This window comes from Punica granatum, chromosome 8, assembly GCF_007655135.1.
Source record: "Punica granatum isolate Tunisia-2019 chromosome 8, ASM765513v2, whole genome shotgun sequence".
NCBI classification, from domain to species: domain Eukaryota; kingdom Viridiplantae; phylum Streptophyta; class Magnoliopsida; order Myrtales; family Lythraceae; genus Punica; species Punica granatum.
This window is the reverse complement of record NC_045134.1, coordinates 24,134,199-24,154,913: the sequence shown is the minus strand read 5'-3', so window position 1 is coordinate 24,154,913 and position 20,715 is coordinate 24,134,199. Positions and strand designations below refer to the sequence as shown.

The 20,715-nt window shown below is 35.8% G+C and overlaps 2 protein-coding genes across 6 annotated transcripts; both read left to right on the top strand.

The window, feature by feature from the left end:
* The first annotated feature begins 206 nt into the window (after window positions 1-206).
* Window positions 207-3,052, top strand: LOC116188941 (chloroplast envelope quinone oxidoreductase homolog). The gene is made up of 4 exons (XM_031518393.1): window positions 207-373; window positions 1,063-1,204; window positions 1,529-1,620; window positions 2,097-3,052. Exons 1-4 carry the CDS (start codon window positions 308-310, stop codon window positions 2,790-2,792), a joined length of 996 nt encoding a protein of 331 aa, XP_031374253.1. The 5' UTR covers window positions 207-307; the 3' UTR covers window positions 2,793-3,052.
* Window positions 3,053-8,503: 5,451 nt separating this feature from the next.
* Window positions 8,504-14,501, top strand: LOC116189056 (serine/threonine-protein kinase MHK). 5 transcript variants are annotated; one of them, XM_031518584.1, is made up of 20 exons: window positions 8,505-8,702; window positions 9,281-9,315; window positions 9,616-9,721; window positions 9,810-9,936; window positions 10,032-10,110; window positions 10,469-10,537; window positions 10,642-10,731; window positions 10,909-11,047; window positions 11,161-11,263; window positions 11,383-11,435; window positions 11,523-11,589; window positions 11,917-12,025; window positions 12,135-12,200; window positions 12,317-12,385; window positions 12,462-12,522; window positions 12,613-12,717; window positions 12,970-13,004; window positions 13,116-13,161; window positions 13,468-13,543; window positions 13,996-14,501. In XM_031518584.1, exons 4-20 carry the CDS (start codon window positions 9,929-9,931, stop codon window positions 14,126-14,128), a joined length of 1,308 nt encoding a protein of 435 aa, XP_031374444.1. In that variant the 5' UTR covers window positions 8,505-8,702; window positions 9,281-9,315; window positions 9,616-9,721; window positions 9,810-9,928; the 3' UTR covers window positions 14,129-14,501. The 5 variants fall into 5 exon arrangements, with proteins under 5 accessions (XP_031374445.1, XP_031374444.1, XP_031374443.1 ...); XM_031518583.1 differs by lacking the exon at window positions 9,281-9,315; XM_031518582.1 differs by having other exon boundaries at window positions 9,616-9,936.
* The last annotated feature ends 6,214 nt before the right edge of the window (window positions 14,502-20,715 follow it).

The following is a 20,715-nucleotide window of genomic DNA, read 5'->3' as shown; positions in this document are numbered from 1 at the left end:
TGCGTGCAGCGAAGCATTAACACAGGTCTTAAGAGAGCCATATCAATTAATTCTTCGTGATCACGTCATAATAGCGAAGAATGATTAATTAGAATTTCTCGAAAAGCTGTGTATTAATTAGATTTGGTCGAATTTGTTTACATGTAATTGCGGGGGTATATCCGTCAATTCAGCAAGGGAACAGAAGTACGCGTTCCTCATGAAACGAGCGGCTCCCATCGCAACCTGCTCGAACACTCTCCTCCTTCCTTTACCCCCCGCTTTCCCTCTCTCTCGCTCGATTGTGAGAGCTCAGTGGACGGAGAAGATGGCCGGAAAGCTTATGCACGCTGTCCAGTATGAATCCTACGGCGGAGGTGCCGCTGGCTTAAAGGTGAGTATCACCGGCATTTCCCCTCTGATGTTCGGTGGACGCGTAGATTACGTTGGGATTCCTTGCAGTATCGTTGCTTGATATGCTGCTGAAATTTATGGCTATCAATCCATTTTTTGGTGCGTAGTTATGGTGGTTGAGCCCCGATTTTTTTCATCCCATAGATCGATTCTTTAATGCTCTGATTTTAACTCATTGCTTGATTGAATATGGAGGATTTATCAGGAGTTCCTTCAGGTTCCCTGTATGCGGCGTAATGTCGATTATCTAGTTCGTCTTGATACTGTCAGGTTAATGCGTTGCAAATGTCTTGAAAGGGTCCTTCTGCAGTAGTACATATGCTCGAATTCGACTCTGTTCCTGTTAAAAAGAATGTTAGAAGCAGAATGATATCGCTGTCTTTGACATAGAATTTTCGGGATATTCAAGTTTGTTGCTTTCTTTGGTGCACCTCTTTTAGCTTAGATAGCCCCCCATTGAATTTTCGGGCATTTGAATCTGTGTTGTAGACCCTGCGTTATTTCCCTTACGGAATAAAAGAAACTCCCCGGTTTGCATGCAACTTGTTGAGATTTTGTTGTTGTGGTGGTGAGATAAATAAAAGGGGTCCTTCATCTGAGCTCAGTTTGGTCGGGTTCTGCTGCTGATCTTGTGTCTTCCTAATGACCTAGTATATGTTAATCTTGCAGCATGTGGAAGTACCAGTTCCCGCACCGAAGAAAGATGAAGTTTTGCTCAAAGTCGAAGCAACTAGTCTTAACCCCGTTGATTGGAAAATACAGAAGGGCTTGCTTAGACCCTTGATGCCCCGTAAATTCCCTCATATACCAGGTACTGTAATTCAAGTCATGTCATCACTTTTTTTCTGGCCGGAATGTGTTCCATGTATTATACATTCTGAATTGGTCCGTGGCATTTGGATGGATCAAAGTATGAACTTCTGGAGTGTTATTACTTATAAGAGCCAAGTGATGCAAAATGCTGCTCTTTTTTGAGAAAATATGTCCATTTTTCCGCGTCTTCTTATTTCAAATCAGCCATCTGATGTTCCTCCAATATGTACGATGTGATTCTCATTGTCCAGTTGTTTACTTCACTTGCTGCTGGAAACATCCTATGTGTTGTTGTTCTGAAGGAACTCTTTTCTGGTACTAGCCACTGATGTAGCTGGGGAGGTCGTAGAGGTTGGATCAGTAGTAAAGAATTTCAAACTAGGGGACAAAGTTGTTGCATTGTTCAGCCATCTTGTAAGTGCCCCCTTCTCGCTTTCTCCTCTTCATCTCTCTCGTAAAACACTAAGCTTGATGTCACCCTCTTATGAAGTTATGATGAACTTAAAATAAAAGAACTTTTTTTGTGGAAAATAATTCCCATTTATAGGTGCTGCCATAGCTTGAGGTCGGTCAAAGGTTCTTAAGCTGAAGTCTTTTATAGACTTTTCTATTACTATGAGAAGAAACATCTCCTACCGTTTGTTTTCTTAAGCTGAAGTCTTTTATAGACTTTTCTAGGAGGTTTCTGTTGAGATTTCTCGTGGTTTTTTTAAAAAAAAAAATTTATGAGAGAAGAGAAAAGGAAACCACAGAAAATTCTTTCTGGTCAATCATACTAATGTCCAGAAGTAGAAACATGTCGTAAATAACTATGTTTTTCCTGCTGACTGAAAATGCACATTGCACTTTCATTGTGTTTCTTGGACCATAATCAAATGATTATATGTTAGGGAGGAGGTGGGCTTGCTGAATTTGGCGTTGCAAAGGAGTCCCTCACTGTTGCACGGCCCCCGGAGCTGAATGCCCGTGAAGCAGCTAGTCTGCCCGTGGCTGGCCTCACAGCCCACCAGGCTCTGACAGGGCCTGCTGGAGTCAAGCTTGATGGGAGTAGGGATGGCCCCCCAATAAACATCCTCATCACTGCAGCTTCTGGCGGGGTCGGCCACTATGCTGTCCAGCTGGCCAAGCTTGGGAACACCCACGTGACTGCTACTTGTGGGGCCCGCAACCTCGAGTTCGTCAAAAGCCTCGGGGCCGACGAGGTCCTTGACTACAAAACCCCTGATGGTGCTGCCCTGAGGAGCCCATCGGGCAAGAAGTATGATGCGGTGGTCCACTGTGCTATGGGGATCCCGTGGTCGACTTTCGAGCCCAACCTGAGTGAAAACGGAAAGGTTATTGATATGACACCTGGGCCCAGTGCCATGTGGACCTTCGCCCTCAAGAAGCTCACCTTCTCGAAGAAACAGCTGGTTCCTTTGCTGATGATACCAAAAGCCGAGAACTTGGAGTTCTTGGTGAGGCTCGTGAAGGAAGGGAAGCTGAAGACTGTTATCGACTCTGTGCACCCGCTGAGCAGAGCAGAGGATGCCTGGTCTAAGAGCATCGATGGGCATGCCACTGGGAAGATCGTCATCGAGCCCTAAGATGATATTCAGTAAGGAGTTTCCATTGTTATTTTGCAATAATAAAAGGAGTCTCGTGAATATTCTGAGACCATTGCCCAAATGGAGGTCTGAAGCTGTGTCAGATGACAAATCTTAGCTTCAAAGCAAAGCTATTGGTGTCTTTGTGTCTGTAAATCAAGTAAAAGCCTATAATTATATAGAGATCTTATATGTGAATATTTTGTATACGTTTCGAATGCTTATTCAACTTTTCTTAAGTGTATATGTTATTAGAAGTATAAATTATTCCGTTTTATTTTTATTTATTTTTTCAACTCTGATTAGAGCTGAGGGAAGTGACTAACCCGAAAGCCGAACCAACCAGCCCGAATTTTCGGCTCTTCTATTCTAGAAATGGTTCGGTTCCTTGTCTAATTTTTCGATTTCGGGCTACGGGGACGAGTTTAAGACCCCAATCGATTGCTTATATATTTGGTACTTAAATTTAAATATATTTAATTAATTGCCTCGAGCCCAGCCAATCATCGTTTCTCTTCTAATCAGTGATAAGAACCTCATACAGGCCTCCTCGATCATTCCCTCTCTCACTCAGACAGTCTTCAAACCCTAAATTTCAACATGAGATATTGAGCTTGTAATGTAGATTTTATTATTTGAAATTTTGTGATGAATTTTGTTGCTTCAAAGCAACGCTGTTGGTGTCTTTATGTCTGTAAATTTAAGTGAAATCCTATAACTATATGGAGATCTTAATATGTTAATATTTTGTATATACATTTCGTGTACTTATTCAACTTTTCCTTGTGTATATATTATTATAAATATAACATATTAAGCTAACAGAAGAGTACTCGGGAACACCCACGTAACTTTTCTTAAGGGGCCGGACTCGTTTAAAGAAATAAAAATTAATTGACATATACAAATATTACTCAAAAGAGAATTTGAATACCTTTCTCAGGAAGTTGGATTAACCAAATAAATAAGCACTCCAAGAAGATTAAGCTTTAGTGTCTTCCGATCGAATCAATCCGTGCAAGAATTTCCTTTTCCTATTTGCACGGGAGATATTTGCTCTGCCAGCTCTTGGATATGAGTCCTTGCACCACCTCTGCGAGGGAATGGATAGTATTAGGCTTGGTTTGAGAGTGTTGTTACTGAAATAAAAGTATTAAAGTATAATTACTGAAAAATAAGTGCTGATTTTAAAATAAATAAAAGCGTTTGAGTGGTAACAATTGAAAATTGCTAAAAGTAAAAAAAAATTAATTATTAATATTTGAAACAAAATAAGCATAAATAAATTTCATAAACACCTACCAACTTGCTTGAGAAAATCACGTTTACAACCACAATATCTCATTCCCCTCTCTCACAGACAGTCTCCAAACATTACATGGGAGACACTTGCATGAGATTAAAAAAACATTTCGATTGGAGAGAAATTTATTTACGAAATGATGGAATAGTCATTCATTCAAATAACTTAACAAAAATTTCCATTCCATCATTTCTACTAAACTTGACATATATCATATATTATCTTTTAGTTTTATATATCTAAACATATAATATATAGAATGCTATCATAAAAAATAAAAATAAAAATCATCGAATTAAATTTAAAAATTCATATTCTCTTATTCAACCTAAAAATCACAAGTTTTCTTCCAATATAATAACATTCACTATAAAAAACCATTCCAACATATCAAAAGGGGCTTGAATTCCAATATGCAATATTGAGTTCGTAATGTAAATATTATTTATTTGGAATTTTGTGCTGAATTTTGGTATATATTATGTGTCCTAGGACCTATTCATTGATTTTAGTTTTTTTTTTTTTTAATTTGAATTGTTTATTTGGGTAACCTAACAATTGAATACTTATCCAAAAAAAAATAGAAAAAAAAAACTGAGACTGAATCGAGGAAAACGATAGATGCAAGGGCCAATATTTTTTATTAGATTCCGTTTTTATTGAGCAAAACCTCTAACATCGTCCATCTTCCCCTCTTATCAGCGCTGCTCCATGAGCTATGGCTAATCCATAGTTGACTCGAGAAGCAATATTTGTTTTTCGGTCTGAATTCTGGTATTCAAAAATTTAATTGGACCCCGATTAATTCAGCCAAGTCCGGTTGCTTCATTAAGGATAAAACTCTTCCATAATACATTTTCTGAATTCACAGGGATTCGAATTCAAGATCTCAATAAGCACCAAATCACTTGAACCAACTCTTATGGGTTAAATCTAAAATTCACCTGCATTCCTTAAATATAATTGTATTCAGGATAGGTCCAGATCCTTTTTTCGGTATGAAGCTTAGTATTCAAAAATCCAATTGGACCCCGACTATTCCAATTGAGCCGAGTCGGCCTTCTAAGAGGTAAAGTTTTCCCAACATGGATTTTACGCATTCACAAGGACTTGAACATGAGATTTTATCTAAACGAAATAAGCGCTGAACTGCTTGAATCAAGTCATGTTGGTGATAGGTCAAGCTCCTTTACTCGATATAAGATTGCATTTGGATACCGTAAATTACTTTAAACCTAATTGACATAAAATTAAAAGGTATATTCGTCGTATCCCTTTATTTTATTTTTTTCGATTATAAGGGGCTCATATTCCTAGGAATATAAGAGAAGAAAATAAAGGAACAAGGAGAATTTTAATCGAACTTGAATTTTTTTCTTTTCGGGTAAAAACTATTTTGAGTTTATGCGAGAGATTGTGTTGTTCGGAATGTTTGTTCCGTAATCCCAACCCTATTGAATTGGGATTTCCCCTCTCATCAGGTTTGCTCATGGATTTTATCATTATGCGATGAGATCTCCTGGAAGATTTGATTTGATTCTATCTATCCATAAAGCTCATTCTTTAAATTCCTGGTTTGCCGATAAGTATTGTACGTCTTCCATCCTTGGACCAATCCCTTTCCCCATTTCCCCTCTCCCGCTTTCCCCCTAATATAATATTTAAATTAAGTATTTCAAATAAATAAATCACCTCCTCTTCATTAATATTAATTAATCAATCAACTATATCCTAATATGACAGAAGACATTAGTGGTGTAACTTTCTCTTTCAAAATTATCCTCATGTCATTTTTTTGAAAATCAATAACAATTATTTTCAAAGCTAATTTTTTGGTTTCATCTTGTCATGATTTTCTCATCCCACTTTTTCCACGTATAATTTCTCACTCTTTTCTCTCTTTCTGCCCATATGTTGTTCCCTATGTTCACATTTTTTAGGGTTAAAATAAGAATAAAAACTTATTATCATTATCCTTTTTAAATATAAATCCAAAATTAAAATTGTTAGAACTAGAGCATGTATTTTATAAAATGTTTATGATCATTTTTGTCTTCTATTAACTTTTCCTTCAGAATTTTTTTTTAGTTTTTTTATAAATCAAGACAATTTTAAAAGTACAAAATTGAGAAAATTGAAAATAATAATGTTTAGAATAAAAATGAAGATGTGAGAGCATGAGTTAGGAGAAGTAACAAGGGCCCCTAGTATGCCACCACTTAAATAAAGTAGTGAAAGCGTCTTCTCCTCACTAACCTCTGTTTGTTCCATCTCCGGTGTCGTATATATTTTTCTTTTTATCATTTTATTTTTTAGTACTATTGTTCAATTTTTTTTGTTGAAACTAATGAAAAGTTTATGCAAAAATGGATAGAAAAAGAAAATTTTGATTGCAATTGTTATAGAAAATACACAATTAGTCATAAACAAAACAAATTACAAATTACGTACTTTAATTTTCAATAACCTTTTCCTTTAACTATATATATATATATATGTATATATATAGAAAACAGAGTAAAATGTGAATTTTTCCTCATAACCCCTTTTTTATTTCAGGTTTAATTTAATTTTCATAGATTTTCCATATAGAACAAAAGATGAATTTTGCAAGTATCATGTAGCGCAGGGTTCACATGTTATAATTTACACATAATTAACATACATGACATTAAAATAAATTTATATATTCAAAATATAACTTAAAAATTCAATGGAAAAATAAACAAACTCATCCTTAGTGCTCGTACAACTATTTGAAATGAAATCATATTTAATTCCGCATGCAACGCAAATGACCTTTTTACTATCTTATATAAAAACAAACAGAATATTCAATAATTAGTCTTTTCATAAATCAAAGGATGTCCTTAATATATTGGTTACAATTAATTTTAACTCAGCTTTGGCTAGTCCCAATCCAAGTTCTTCTACTGGGCGTTTCAGAATTGTTCAACTTACTTACCAGATTTTCTTGTTTAACAATATCCAATAATACAAAATCCATTGAACCAAAATTTTGATTTTTGAGAAGCTAGGAAAACAAAATCCTCACAAAGAAAAAATATTTTCTAAATTCTACTAAAGTCAAATTTCATCTTAAAAACAGAAAGAAATCCTACCAGATTTATTTCCTAACAAATTTGAATTTCCAAAGTTTCATTTTGATCTTGTGATATAGGAAGAATTTAATTCACCCTGTGGCACTGTTACGGCGCCGGTGCATGAAACTTCCGTCCAGCCGTCCGCCGTGTGATGCAGATCTTTGATGAGGATCGGCATCGTTCACACTGTGTACGCAACCAATCATCAACCACATGGTAATGGATTCATCAAAATACCATCAAACCCCCCAACCTATCTTCCAAATCTTCTTCCAAATAAAGATAAAGGGGGTTGCGATCGGAAATAAAGAGCGACATTTGGTTCGAGTATTATTAGAATACCTAGAATATTGAGATTTTCGGGAAAATTTACTCGTATAGCAATGGAATATATGGGGAGAGGATAGATATATATATCTATCGTATTTGACAAGTATATTGTTATTATAAGATTATAAAAAATATGAATGGGTATTTGATACTGAATTAATTTATCTTATCACTGGCTCTGTAATTATATTTGGAGAATACCATACGTTTCAATATTGTAGTGTGTCTACCATAACTTGGACAACTTGTTTAGGATATTTTATTGGTATAGTTAAATTCTAACCTAACGCAATAATTAATGAAAACGCATCGAAATTCCGAAATTCCCCGACTTTTCCTCAAATCAAACACCTATACAAAAGAACTGCAAACGAGAAACTAATTCATTTGTAAAATGGTACTTTTTTTATTGAATAATAAGGTATCATCTATATCATTTTACACGTATCTCGACTGATTCATCCCTCCAGATAAGTCATAAATAAAGTCATTAATATTAAACCCGTGGGAATCTCCACGGTAGAGAATTTCAAAGGGGATTTAGACCTGAGCGGCTTACTGAAATCGATAATTAAATCAGTAAAAATCGACACGTATAAATTTTTCTATCAATAAATATGACGTGACTACGCACGTACAAATTGCAAAGATTGCCATGTCAATTAAAGATTTCCTTCGGGGCATTATCGTCAATTGAAAGGCATCGTCGTAATAAGAGAACCTCGCCGGGGGCAATCGCGTAAGTCCAGAACCAACAGTATTTTATTATCCGTGGGGACCACCTCCCACCCCCACCACAACCATTTTCAATTTCTTTTTCAAATAAAAAAATCCGGGGCGAGATATCGTTATTCGAATTTATTTCCAATTTTTAAATCAATTTTATTTTTTTAACAATTAATTAAATGTTTTTTTATTATTAAAAAATATAACGCTCCTTTGGTTTCTTCTCCTATATGCTGTAGAATCAATCCTTCCTCCTCCTCCCTCCTTCCTTCCCCTCCTCTAATGGCTTCCTTCTCACTCTAACTCTCTCTCTCTCTCTCTCTCTCTCTCTCTCTCTCTCTCTCTCTCTATCTCTCTATCCGTTTCTTGTTCTCTACAAGAAATCCAACGGCATTGGCATTATCCTTCTCGGGTCATTGGGGGGATCATTGTTGCTGCTGATTAATGGTGAGTTCATCAGCGTATTCCTCCCTCTTGATCTCTCTCTCAATTCTCCTTCCCCTGCTGAGGGAATTGTGCGGTTGCGTGAGTCCTTGTTCAATCGAATTTCGGTTCATCCGTCGTCCCGCGTTGCGTGAATCGGAATGCAATGGAGCTTCCGGGTCGCTCTGCTTTGGTTGTAATTGGATGAATTGATGATGATTAGAGAAAAAAAAAATCCAGAATTTCCCGGTTTCCGTTTGCTTGTTCTTATTCATGTAACACGAGATGGTAGAGGGAATTTCGAAGAATTGTTCTGATTCAAGGTGCTTCCTTTAGTTCTTCAGCTTGTGATGACTATGATTTAAGAGCCTGGGAATTCTCTTGGATAAGCAATCTTGTTCTTCCCTTCTCTCTTTCTTTTTTCTTTTTAAATTTTTTCTTTTATCAGCAGGAAAAAGAGGAATTGGTTTTCCACTCGGAGTGTACAATATTGTTCAAGTTGGATGAAAGATTGTTCAAATTCTGGCCTTTGTGTTTCTGTCCAAATACGAGCCTTTCTTCAAATTGATTTTCTGTTTTTGCTTCAAATTTTGATGCTGTAGGATGAGAAGAAAGATGGTGATAACCCGGAAAAGTGGTGAAAATTCAAATCCTCTGGCTTAGTTAGCTTTATAATTGTGGCATGTCAATGATTTGGAACTGAGTTATGCAGGCTCGATTGTTGAAGAGTTTAGATGAGCAATTTTTCTGGGGAACTAGATCAGTGTCTTTTTTCTTTATGGATCTACACAAGCTGAAGCAATAGGAAGATTTTAATTGCTATGATTGGTAAAACAACTGATTGTTGAGCGGAGCGCAATCATAAACATACTCTGGTTTGGTAGGGTCGGTTTCCTAGGCTTTAGTTGTTGATGCATTCTCTAATTTTGTCTTGCAGCTTGCTTGCTGCAGATGGGCTCTGTCCAAAAGAGGAAGAGAATCGGGTTGGCTTCTTTGATCGTTTGCTGAGTTGAATGCTTTGTCAGAGAGCGGTTATTTGGGAGGTTACAGCATGTTGCTAGTTCTCTCCCAATTGTTCAATTACTCTTGCAACAATAATTTCTATATAAACAAGTCTGTCATGCTACTCAGTGACGACAAGCTTCTACAAGCCAGTGACCCTCACGGTACTGACGGTATAGAGACCTCTATGTCGAGGTTTCTTGAAGTCCACTGAGAAAGTGTTGCTTGTTCTTTGCTGAACCTCAAAAATGGAGAGGTACATTGCTTGTTAATGCCCCATAGTGGATTCTCCGAAAAATCTCATTTTGGTGTAACTCACAGAAGTTTTGGCTTGTCTTTTCTATCTTCCAGATATAAAATTTTGGAAGAGCTAGGAGATGGCACTTGCGGCTGTGTTTATAAGGCCATCAACAGGGAAACATGTGAAACTGTACGGAACCTCTTATGCAATGTGAATCAATTGTTTCTGATTGTCACAGCTATTCTTCAGTCCTTGCAATGAAAGTTCTTTCTGTAAATGAGTCAGGAGTGCTACCTCTGGACTTCTAACTATACAAATGATCCTTCTCTTTGACTAGAATTCGTGTCCTTTGGATAGATGAAAATTCAAAGCGGATTTCTTCTTGGCATATTCTGCTTCAAAGAAAAATAAAAATTGGTTCTCTTCCCGTTAGTCCTTTTTTTTTTAAAATAGAAAATTTGCAATTGTTTGCTTTTGCCTTTCCCCCTCTCGTATTTCCTATCCTCTTAAGTATATTATCATGGTCTCTATTTTTTCATGGCCTCAGGTTGCTGTCAAGAAAATGAAGAGAAAATTCTATTTCTGGGACGAATGTGTAAATTTGAGAGAAGTCAAGGTATATGCACTTGCCCTCTCTCTGATATTGTTTTGCCTCTTTTTTGAGGTTCAAGATACTTATTTCGCATTTCAGTGTCTGACAGAATTTAAATCTTTCTGCAGGCCCTCCGCAAATTGAATCATCCCAATATAATAAAGTTGAAGGAAGTTGTCAGGGAAAATAATGAGCTGTTTTTCATTTTTGAGCATATGGTGAGGGATCACTTTTTATTTTTTATTATATTACTATGATTGTATAACATGTCCCTGAACCTTTCTGCAACACTTAGGCGACTAGCAGTTGCATCTATTTTGACAATATAAGTGTGACACTCTAATCAGATGAATTTTGATGGGAAATTCAATGAAATGCTTCCTTCCTATTGCTAGGATTACAACTTGTACCAAATAATGAGAGATCGAGACAGTCCGTTTTCAGAGGAAGAAATACGCAACTTCATGTCTCAGGTGCTTCAGGGCCTTGCCCACATGCATAGAGTTAGCTATTTTCATCGAGATTTGAAGCCAGGTAAAATGCATAACTTATTCAAGGTTCAGTTTTTATGTCTTTTTAACTGTATCGGTCCCATTGTGGGGTTCATAGATTTTGGGACTGAGGTTATAACTAGTTCCTTCTCTCAGAGAACCTGCTGGTAAAAAATCTCATTCTTAAAATTGCTGATTTTGGACTGGCTAGGGAGGTGACTTCAACACCTCCTTATACTGAGTATGTGTCCACACGCTGGTGAGTCGCCCTTTCAGCAAAGTTATTTGTATCACTAGGGTCTAGGTGCTTCTTATACCTGGAATAATTGTGAGGATACTTGGAATTTTTGCTCCTTATGACGCGTCTCATGTCTTCAGGTACCGTGCCCCAGAAGTTCTGCTGCAGTCCTGGTTGTACACTCCTGCAATTGGTATGTCGTACTTCCATTTCAAAGTTGCTGCAAAAACAGTTTAATTTTGTCATGTTTAATTTGCCAACAAAATTTAAATTTATGCAGACATGTGGGCAGTTGGAGCTATACTAGCTGAGCTTTTCACCCTGTCTCCTATTTTTCCAGGCGAAAGGTGATTTCCAGTATCTCTGGTTCATTGCACCCTCTACAACAAAGTATTCATTTTCAAACTGAAACTGCATTTATCACTTATCAGTAATACATGTGCGTGAATCCCAAAGGGGCTTCTGGTTTGGCTTTACTCTCTCATGTTTTAGTAGAATTGTGCAGACCATGTCGTTAAAGAAATTTGTCAAGATTGTAAACCAGAATCTTATTAGTCATATTTAGAATTTAGGATCTCTGTCTATGCAGTAGTCTTTTTATGTGCTTCAACCGTGCCCATATGTAATCTCTACTTTAATCTGGAAAGAAGGTAAAAAGTTCTCTTTACTTGCAGTGAAATGGATCAACTGTACAAAATAGTTACTGTTCTCGGGAGGCCACATTGGAATGCTTTTCCTGAAGCTAAAAATATTTCTCGATTGGTTGACATCAGTTATACAGAGGTGAACTTTCTAGTTAACTTAGTATTCTTTTCGGTAAGAATCTCCTGTACTTTGTTTTAGGTCCAGTCATCTTCTATGGAGATGATCGGTTCTTTTCATTTCTGGGCAGATTCTTCCTGTCAATCTCTATGAGATTATACCTAATGCTAGCACAGAAGCAATTGATCTCTTCATGGTGCGGACCTGAATTTAGTTAATATTCGAATGAATTTGATTTTTAATTTTCGATTTTTCTACTTCTAACTAGTTTTCCCCATTTCTTGTCATGTTTTGTAATTTAACCAATGATAGCAACTGTGTTCCTGGGACCCATCAAAGAGGCCGACTGCAGATCAGGCCCTGCAGCACCCATTTTTTCATGTAATGGTCCTCCCTTCCTCTCCCACTTCCTCATATGATTGGTCAAAGATCAATTTTCTGATTATCTACTTCATAGGTTTCCACGTGGATTCCACGTCCACTCCATGATTCTGTTGAGAAGAAGCTAGAAAAAACAGGTGAGTAGTTTTCCTCTTCCCGCTTTTGGGTACTATTGCTGACTATCCCATTCAACATATGATTTTTCAACCCCTCCATTTATTCTGCAGGTTCAAAGCCGAACCTTGAGTTGAATCTGTGGAACTTCAGCACACAACCTGATGACTGTTTCCTTGGCTTGACTCTAGGCGTGAAGCCTAGTAATCAGAATCCGGGTGCGTAGTCCTGTACCTCGGTTGAATTTTTTTTTTTTTAATTGGAAAGATGCTTCATTAAAGTGTCTATCTTCTTGCTGGTCCTCGATTTTTCTCATTATTCAATCATTTTGGTTCTAAGATTATTGTAATTGGTCTTCTGCTTTAGATTTTTTTAAGAATCCTGCTCTTCTTTTATGCATCTTCTGTTCTCGTGGCAATTACATTTCTTTTGTCATTTTGTGTTTCTCACTATGTTGACGTCTCTTCCAGGGATGGGACCTAATGTCTCTCAGGGTCTAAGAGAGGTTAGTCCGTACTTAGGAGTTTCAAATATTCAAAATCATGCTTTTGTTGGTTGTGAATGTACGAATCAGCTTCTTTGTTCTCATTCAATATAACCTGTATCTGCAATGCAGGAAATACTGTTTGGATCTGATTACAAAGAGTACCAGGAAAAGTCTGGTGATTTTCTTGTTTAGCTTTAGTGTATCCCTTATGCTGATTGGGTTTGCCAGAATGTATAGAGAATGCAATTTCTCAACATTATAGTTTGAAACAAATGGACCAGGCAAAGTTTATATTGTTTAACGAGTTAGTAAATTACCTGACTCTACGCATTTCTCGACTTTGGAACTGGGTATTGTGATCCTGTAGCTTGATGCATTAATCAGCCATTTCAAGGACATGATTGTCGTGCTAAACTCCTAGTTCTGTTATTACTTGAAGAAGATTCTGATTTTGCGTCTATACTTTGGTTTTTATTTCCAGCTTTCTGGTCGCTGCTTTCTCCTGATCAGAGTCGAATTCACGCGCCAGTGGATTCTGCACTTTCATTATCATTCAGGTCAGTTGATCTTTACCATAATCATCTCTCTTCTGAGAAATCCATTTTTATTGGGCCGAAGTTGGGGGCAAGAAAGACTTGTTACATATGCGGACTTCATGGGGAGAATTGAACCTAAACTGGCTAATTATAATTTTTCGATCCGTTGTGGGTCAGTCCTATGATTATCATCATGGGACCCATGGGATGATAGGTATTTAATTAATCTGTTAAAAGTGAAACTTCGTTACATCGTATCTGAGTAATGGGGACCAGTATATTGTTGAGGTTCCTAGATTAGTCTTTGCACTGTTTTTGCCAAACCAAAAGAAAAAGAAATGTTGCAACTGCATTGAGACGGCAATCGTCCTATGGCATAATCTAGTTCTGGCTCTGGACCTGGAGGCTGCTCTTTTTGTTCATACATGCATATATACATATCTTCTTAACTTTTTTAATAATACTTGTGGCAGCAATTCGATTCAGCAGCCGTCGGTCGGGGTCCTCCAATCGACTGGGTTAACGATGCCTTCTTTGCAGCCCAATCTTCTGGACTGCCCTTTATTGGCCATGCCCACTCCTTTTCGGCAGGGCAACTGGCTTTGATTGAGCAGATGCAAACTAACCCTTATGTTTGACCTACTGAAATAAAACTGAGGAGGAGCCTCTGCAATTCTTCATTTTCATCAATCTCTCTCTTTTTTTTTGTTTTCCAAGACATTTTTCTTCTTGTAAATCTCTACATGGGACCCACAATTAAAAGAGATCTTTGCCCCCATCCCACATCTTTTCATATGGGGGTTTTACGTTTAGGAATATATCATAGTTGGCAAATTTTGAGGTGCAAATTGCTATATTTAGGATCTGATGTTTTTCAATTTTTAGGGGAGAATTCTTGTACAGAGGGGTGGGACTGAGTCCAGAGTCCAAACTCACATTCTTAATATTGCAATCCAGCATTTCGAGTTTTTCTTGTACACATTTTCGATTATAATCTTCGATTGGCTGTTCTTGAACTGCTGGGCTTTCCCGAATGTGGGAGTTCCGTTTGTGAGAGAGAGTAGCGAGGTGCTTACAGGAGGATCGATGCTTTAATGGTTTGGTTGATTTTTGGCATGGTGTTTTGGACTTGACCAGGAATCCATTCTGGTGAACGATCAGAACCCCTACATACCCCGTTCCAGCATATCCGTACAAGACTCCAGTAGGGGGTCGAGGTCGTGAAACTGGGTCGGGCCAAAAGCGGTTGGGCGCTGTACATACGATGTACACACCGTTAGTTACATATTGACCTCATTTAACCCAATCTTAGGCCATGTTTAGGCCGATTGACCTTTACCTAGGCAGACATCGGTAATTTGTTGGCTCAAGCCTCGGTCTAGTGATCAGTGGTGACGGTTCAGCAGGCACCGCGCTGCCATTGATAATTGTTTGATGACTTTTGTTCATCGTGATTGGAATTATAGTCACCCCTACAACTCCGACCCTACCTACTAGTTTCATTAAGAAGCAGGCACACTTCTTTCAATTTACTGATTGCCATTTTCCCAGCTAAATAAACGTCGAAGTCTAAAACTATGCAAAAAGTTACATTTAAGTTTCATTTAGCCTTAAATATTATATCAAAATAAAATAACTGTCTACTTCCAATATTAGAGTTTAATATAAGTCAAATTTTGTCACTGGTATATAAGAGTATGAAATCATATATTTCAAGAGATTTTATCTTATTTTATTTTTTTTACATTTCTAACACAATTAGTAATTTGGTCGAAAAGAATATATATGCTAGCAGTGCATTTTTTGTGTAATAAATATTCTAATTGTAGAAATATTAATTACTCATATCCGAAACTTAAATAGAACACTTTCTTTTCACGCTCTTCAACTTTTATATATTTATGATGTCGATAACCCCTATTAATATATTTCATATTGATTTTACCTTTCAAGCCAAAGCTACTAATGTGACGCATGAGTGATTAATTGCACGGGCTCAAATTAAGCTTTCCCAATATAATCAAAATTTTAACCATAACCTTTTTAAGGAAAAGGATTTTTTTTCCCTTTTGTTTTTTAATATTTTCTTGACTTTGTTGTCATCGTAATTCCGGGGTGAGGAATTTGAAAGTTTTGAAAAGGAAAAATTATGATTTTAGTCCTCTACCTTTTACTATTTTTCTATTTTCGTCCTATTTCTATTTTTTTCTGTTTTCATCCCATATCCTTCATCACTTAACCTCATTTTTCGTCCTCGACTTGAACACCAAAAGCTTATCCTCACAATTGCACAATCGTAGAGATTTCAACCTCATCAAGCTCTTCCAAAATTGAAACTTACAATCAAAGGGTTCTGGAGCAATTAAACAACCCCAACAATCCTTAGTTTCATCGAACAACCTCCAACAAATCAATTGACTTTCGTTCAACAATTTAAACAGAGAATTTGCTGCGGAAAGAGAGTCGAGGTCAAATTTGGGAAGGGGAATGAGGTGTTCACTGAACTCATGTCGTTTATGTAGCATCAAACATGAACAAATCGATCCCTAATTTGGGTCGTCTTGCAGTGCATAAGGGTCGGCGGTGCTCCTTCGTTAGGTTTTATGTCGGAGATGCTGTTGTTGAGTGGCCGGCGTAGTGGCCTTTGGTGCTCTTTGTTTTCATTTTCCATTTTTTTAAAAAAATTTCTTGTTCTTTCTTTCTTTTTTTTGATTTTCTTGTTATCATCTTGCCTTTAATTTAGTAAGTCGGATGTGGATATTCAATTATTTTCCCATGTCGGCAAAATTAATGGTGTGATTAACGGAATGATGAAAATAGAAAAGAAATGGAAGGCACATGACAAAATAGAAAAGAAAATAAAAATATGTCGAAAATAGAAAAGCAGTAAAAGGTACATGATCAAATATAGTTTTTCCTTTTGAAAATATTTCTTTATTCTGTTATAATTCGTTTTTTTGTTTCTTTTCGGTTTTCCATTTAAAGTTGTTAGATTTCTGGAAATTGTAGTTTATTTTGGTCGGATTATTGGTAATTGTAGACATAACTAATAGAGGGTGGAAATTTGATTATGGGTTACAATATATAAAAGCAGGAGAATGCGATGTGGACGTGCTATCTAAGCTAAATTAGCAAACTTTTGATTTCACACAATTGAGTGTGTTTACAATTCATTAAATGAATTTTTTTATGTTTTTCAGTGGGATCAAGTTCAACAAATCATCTTTAATTAGTCACATTATTAGTATAATATTAATTACTTATTGAGATTCTTTCTTAAAAATGAAAAATTTATTCGTAATTGTAAAAGACACAGCTCGAGATGCAAAAAATTACACACACATATATATAACTCAATTATTTACGTACTAAAAGTTTTATAAATATATTTGCCCAAAAAAAGAAGTTATATAAATATGATTAATATTTAAAAATTAAGTACAACAAAACTAATTCTATCGACCATCTTTGTTTCCGTAATTAATTCTCCATCCTTCCTTGCCTCAATCTAACTCGATCCTTTCTCTCAATGGGTCACTCTTGATTTGCACGTGAAGGGTAAATTATCAAAAAAATTCAAACTTTACACTTTGTATCAATTTTAGGAGGAATTAGTTTTTTATCATGCAAATTCACTAACTACCATTTTGATATTAATTTTAGTATGGTGTCAAATTTTCTGACAATTTCGAAGGATTTGCTAACGTGGACACCGTGTGCTTACTGAGTAGGCCCCAAAGCCTTTTCTAATAAAAGATATTTCGAAAATGAAAAAAAAAATAAAAACATAAAAAAAGGATAAAGAAAAACCTAATCATGTTTTAATGGAAGAAAGGGAGGGGGAGCCGATGGTGGGGGCCTTGCTGGTGGTCGCTACCTCCCTGATTTGGTCGTTGTGGGATCCGGTGAAGCCCTTGCTGCTTGATTATTATTAAAAAAAAATTATGTTTCAACTGAATATAGAAGGGGGTCGACAATAGGGGCCTCGCCAACAGCCACCATCCCTCCAATTGGGTTGTCAGCCACCTAATTGGAGCGGGAGAGGGGTTATTTTTAGAATATTTTTATTTAAAAAGGTCTTTTGGGGCTCGCTTAGTAAACCATGTGACTTCCACGTGACCAAATCTATCAAAATTGGTGAAAAAATTGGTGTCATGCTAAAATTGATACCGAAACAATAGCTGGTGAATTTTCATGATAAAAAAATAGCTCGTGCTAAAATTGATATGAAATAGGAAGTTTGTATTTTTTTAGTAATTTATCCGAATATATTTATATACATAGAGTTATGTATATGTTAAATGCTTAGTTACACGGATACTATTTTCTTTTATACGTGCTATTAGATGGTATGTGATTTACTGCGTTGAAATTATATTCAAGTAAGTAGCCTAAATTTTAGTTATATATTTTAAATGCAATCATCTTTTATTTTATATATACCTATAATATTAATTTAAATACCATATATTTTAAATAGATATATACCTATTTCTTTTAAATAGAGAGAGAGAGCTGGAGGGAGAAAACTTGGGGCGGGAAAAATGAAAGTGTTGGTTACCTTTCCTCATTGAGGAAGACGCCCTTTATAGGAGCTGTGCCGGGCATTGTCCCCAGGCTTTGGGCTTTTACCCTAACGGGCTGAGCCCATGGGCCGACTTTAATGGGCTTAGGCCCATACGAGGGCAAGATGCAAAAATACATTATTTTTGCGCTCTTAATCTTATTAATTAATATTTTTATTATTTTGGAAAATACAGTTTTTCATTCATTTCCACACCAAATTTCTCGTATAATGCAAAGGCTCATCTAATTTCTTCTTTTTAGAAACAAAAAGGGACGAGACCTTTAGGTGTGGTTCAGTTTTAGGATATAAATGCTACTCCATCTACTCTATTTTTCGTCCTCAATAACATAATAATAATTATTTTTTATTTAATAATAAATTCCCTCACATATATTTTCCTAACCATTATAACAACTAATATTTTAACAATAAATTCACCGTCCACTTTTACATTCAAATATATATAAGTTTTTTTTGTCTTTTTTCTCTCATTTTATAATAATTTTTTACATATATTTTTTCTAATTATTTTCACAATTAATTTTTAATAATAAAATTTTTCATCTACTATACCTATTTTGACTATAACTGCTGGAGTGGAGTGGAATTTAATTCCATCTACATAACCAAACAAAAATTTTTCCTTTTTTCTTTTGCGAAATAGGGAAATAAGGAGAACGATAGGGATCGCGTGACTCATGTTCATAAATAGGGAGCTGCACGTTATGCACGGAGCTGTCAAATGGCCATTCTTGAGCTTTAAAGAGCTGTTCATATAACCCAATAAGAAACTATCACGAGAAAATGTTATCTATGATAAGTATAAAATGTATAATATGTCACGAAATCTCACAAAAAATATTTTTAAAAAAGCTTTAAATCACAAATTTGTAACTATTTGTACTAATGTTTGGAATAACTATCAGTTTGTGATAAATGTATTGTCTCCTGATATAACAAGACTTTTTGGTCGATGGTGCCTAGAATAATTTCTCAAATACATTTTCTCCCATTCATATTTTGTCGGCCAATTCTTCCTGATTCACATCTGCCTTTTTCCTTCGACTTTTTTTTTTTTTACTAGAGACCCATGAATATATTATAATGAAATAAAAATTCTAATAACTAATAAAATAGTACAAGTAGTCCCACTGAAGGTATCGAACCCGCAATCTCTTGACCGTCAGGCGAGAGTATGTGCTATTACGTTATGCCCTCTTTTGATTTTCTTGATCTTTCTTAAAGGACAAAATTTAATTTTTGGGATAAGTCATCTATATATATATATATATCTATTACGAAAAGAAGAAGAAAATTTAAGTCTAATATTTACTTTCCAAAAATACCATATTAAATGAAAAATTGAGAGCCTCTCAAGCCCTGGCCAGAGCTTGCGGTCCTCCTCAATTGAGTGCGGGGTCAATTGGATGAATTTGTCAAGTCAAGGTCACCGTACAAAGGAGTAAGGATGGTGCATCGCCTATTTCTCGTTCCCACTTGAAAGAAAGTCTTGAATATAATAATTATATGTAACAAAATTCACCATTTCTCAACTCTTTATATTATTAAATTAAGAAAGAATAATAAATTAAGATCTTTTTTGACAATCAACTTCTCGACTCTTTCTATAAGGCTTTCTCCAATGGAGCACCTGCATCGGTCTCCCCTTACCAGGTGGGAAGGGGAGACGTGCTGCGCCTTTGCCCATAGACGCCCAAGCAGGCAATACGGGGCTACCGCGTGGCAGCCCCAAGCCTCAACCGGAGAAGAATAATTTTTTTGCAAAAGCTCAAGAATCAACACGAAATGACATGAAACATGCATTCAGAGTGTTGAAGGCTCGCTTTATAATTATACATGGCCTGCTAGATCGTGATCCCAAGAGAAATTCGGAGGGATTATGAAAGCTTGTATCATATTGCATAATATGATCATTGAGGATGAGCGAGAAACGTATGATGTCAACATCAATCTAGCAACCTCGTATGATGAACTCCCAACGGCAGCTTATCACAACCGGAACAAGGACAACAAAAAATTTTCTCCATTATAGGAATTTTTCCAAAATAATATCAGGTTTTGAGCTAGAGAAAAGTATTGACAATGACAAGCCGATTTGGTGGAACATATATGGCAACGACGACAAAACCACAACGGGGTGTAAATTTTATAAAAAAAATTTATCGTTTCGCATGTAATTTTTTTTCTTAACGTGTGTATTTTTCTTTTTACATCGTGTATTTTTTTAACGTTATGTAGTATTATTTTATTTTAATGAATTTTAATTAATGAATTTATATTTTATTTTTAATTCTAATAATTTATTTTATTTCTTCTGTATTTTTAATTATTTTTTAATTAATTTAATTAATTATAACTATTAAGAATATATATTAATTATATATAATAGTAGTTATATGCATTTGATTAATTTAATAATAATATGGGTCCGAATCAGAAATATCAAAATCAGTGACACGAATGTAATAGGTGTCTCCCATTTTCTATGACAGTGTGTGGCCCCAATTTAGAAACTGGGGAGAGACCCGCCACTGGAAAAAGCCAAATTTTGTGTTACAGTCATCTATATATATATATATATTACAAAAAGAAGAAGAAAATTTAA

What these genes read in the sequence shown, in the direction of transcription:
- LOC116188941 (XM_031518393.1), top strand. Translation starts at nt 308, where the DNA reads ATGGCCGGAAAGCTTATGCACGCTGTCCAGTATGAATCCTACGGCGGA. An exon ending in GAGGTGCCGCTGGCTTAAAG is followed by an intron (nt 374 to 1,062) that starts GTGAGTATCACC and finishes TTAATCTTGCAG; the next exon opens with CATGTGGAAGTACCAGTTCC. An exon ending in TTGCATTGTTCAGCCATCTT is followed by an intron (nt 1,621 to 2,096) that starts GTAAGTGCCCCC and finishes ATTATATGTTAG; the next exon opens with GGAGGAGGTGGGCTTGCTGA.
- LOC116189056 (XM_031518583.1), top strand. An exon ending in TTTTCATTTTTGAGCATATG is followed by an intron (nt 10,732 to 10,908) that starts GTGAGGGATCAC and finishes TCCTATTGCTAG; the next exon opens with GATTACAACTTGTACCAAAT. An exon ending in TCTCTCAGGGTCTAAGAGAG is followed by an intron (nt 13,005 to 13,115) that starts GTTAGTCCGTAC and finishes TCTGCAATGCAG; the next exon opens with GAAATACTGTTTGGATCTGA.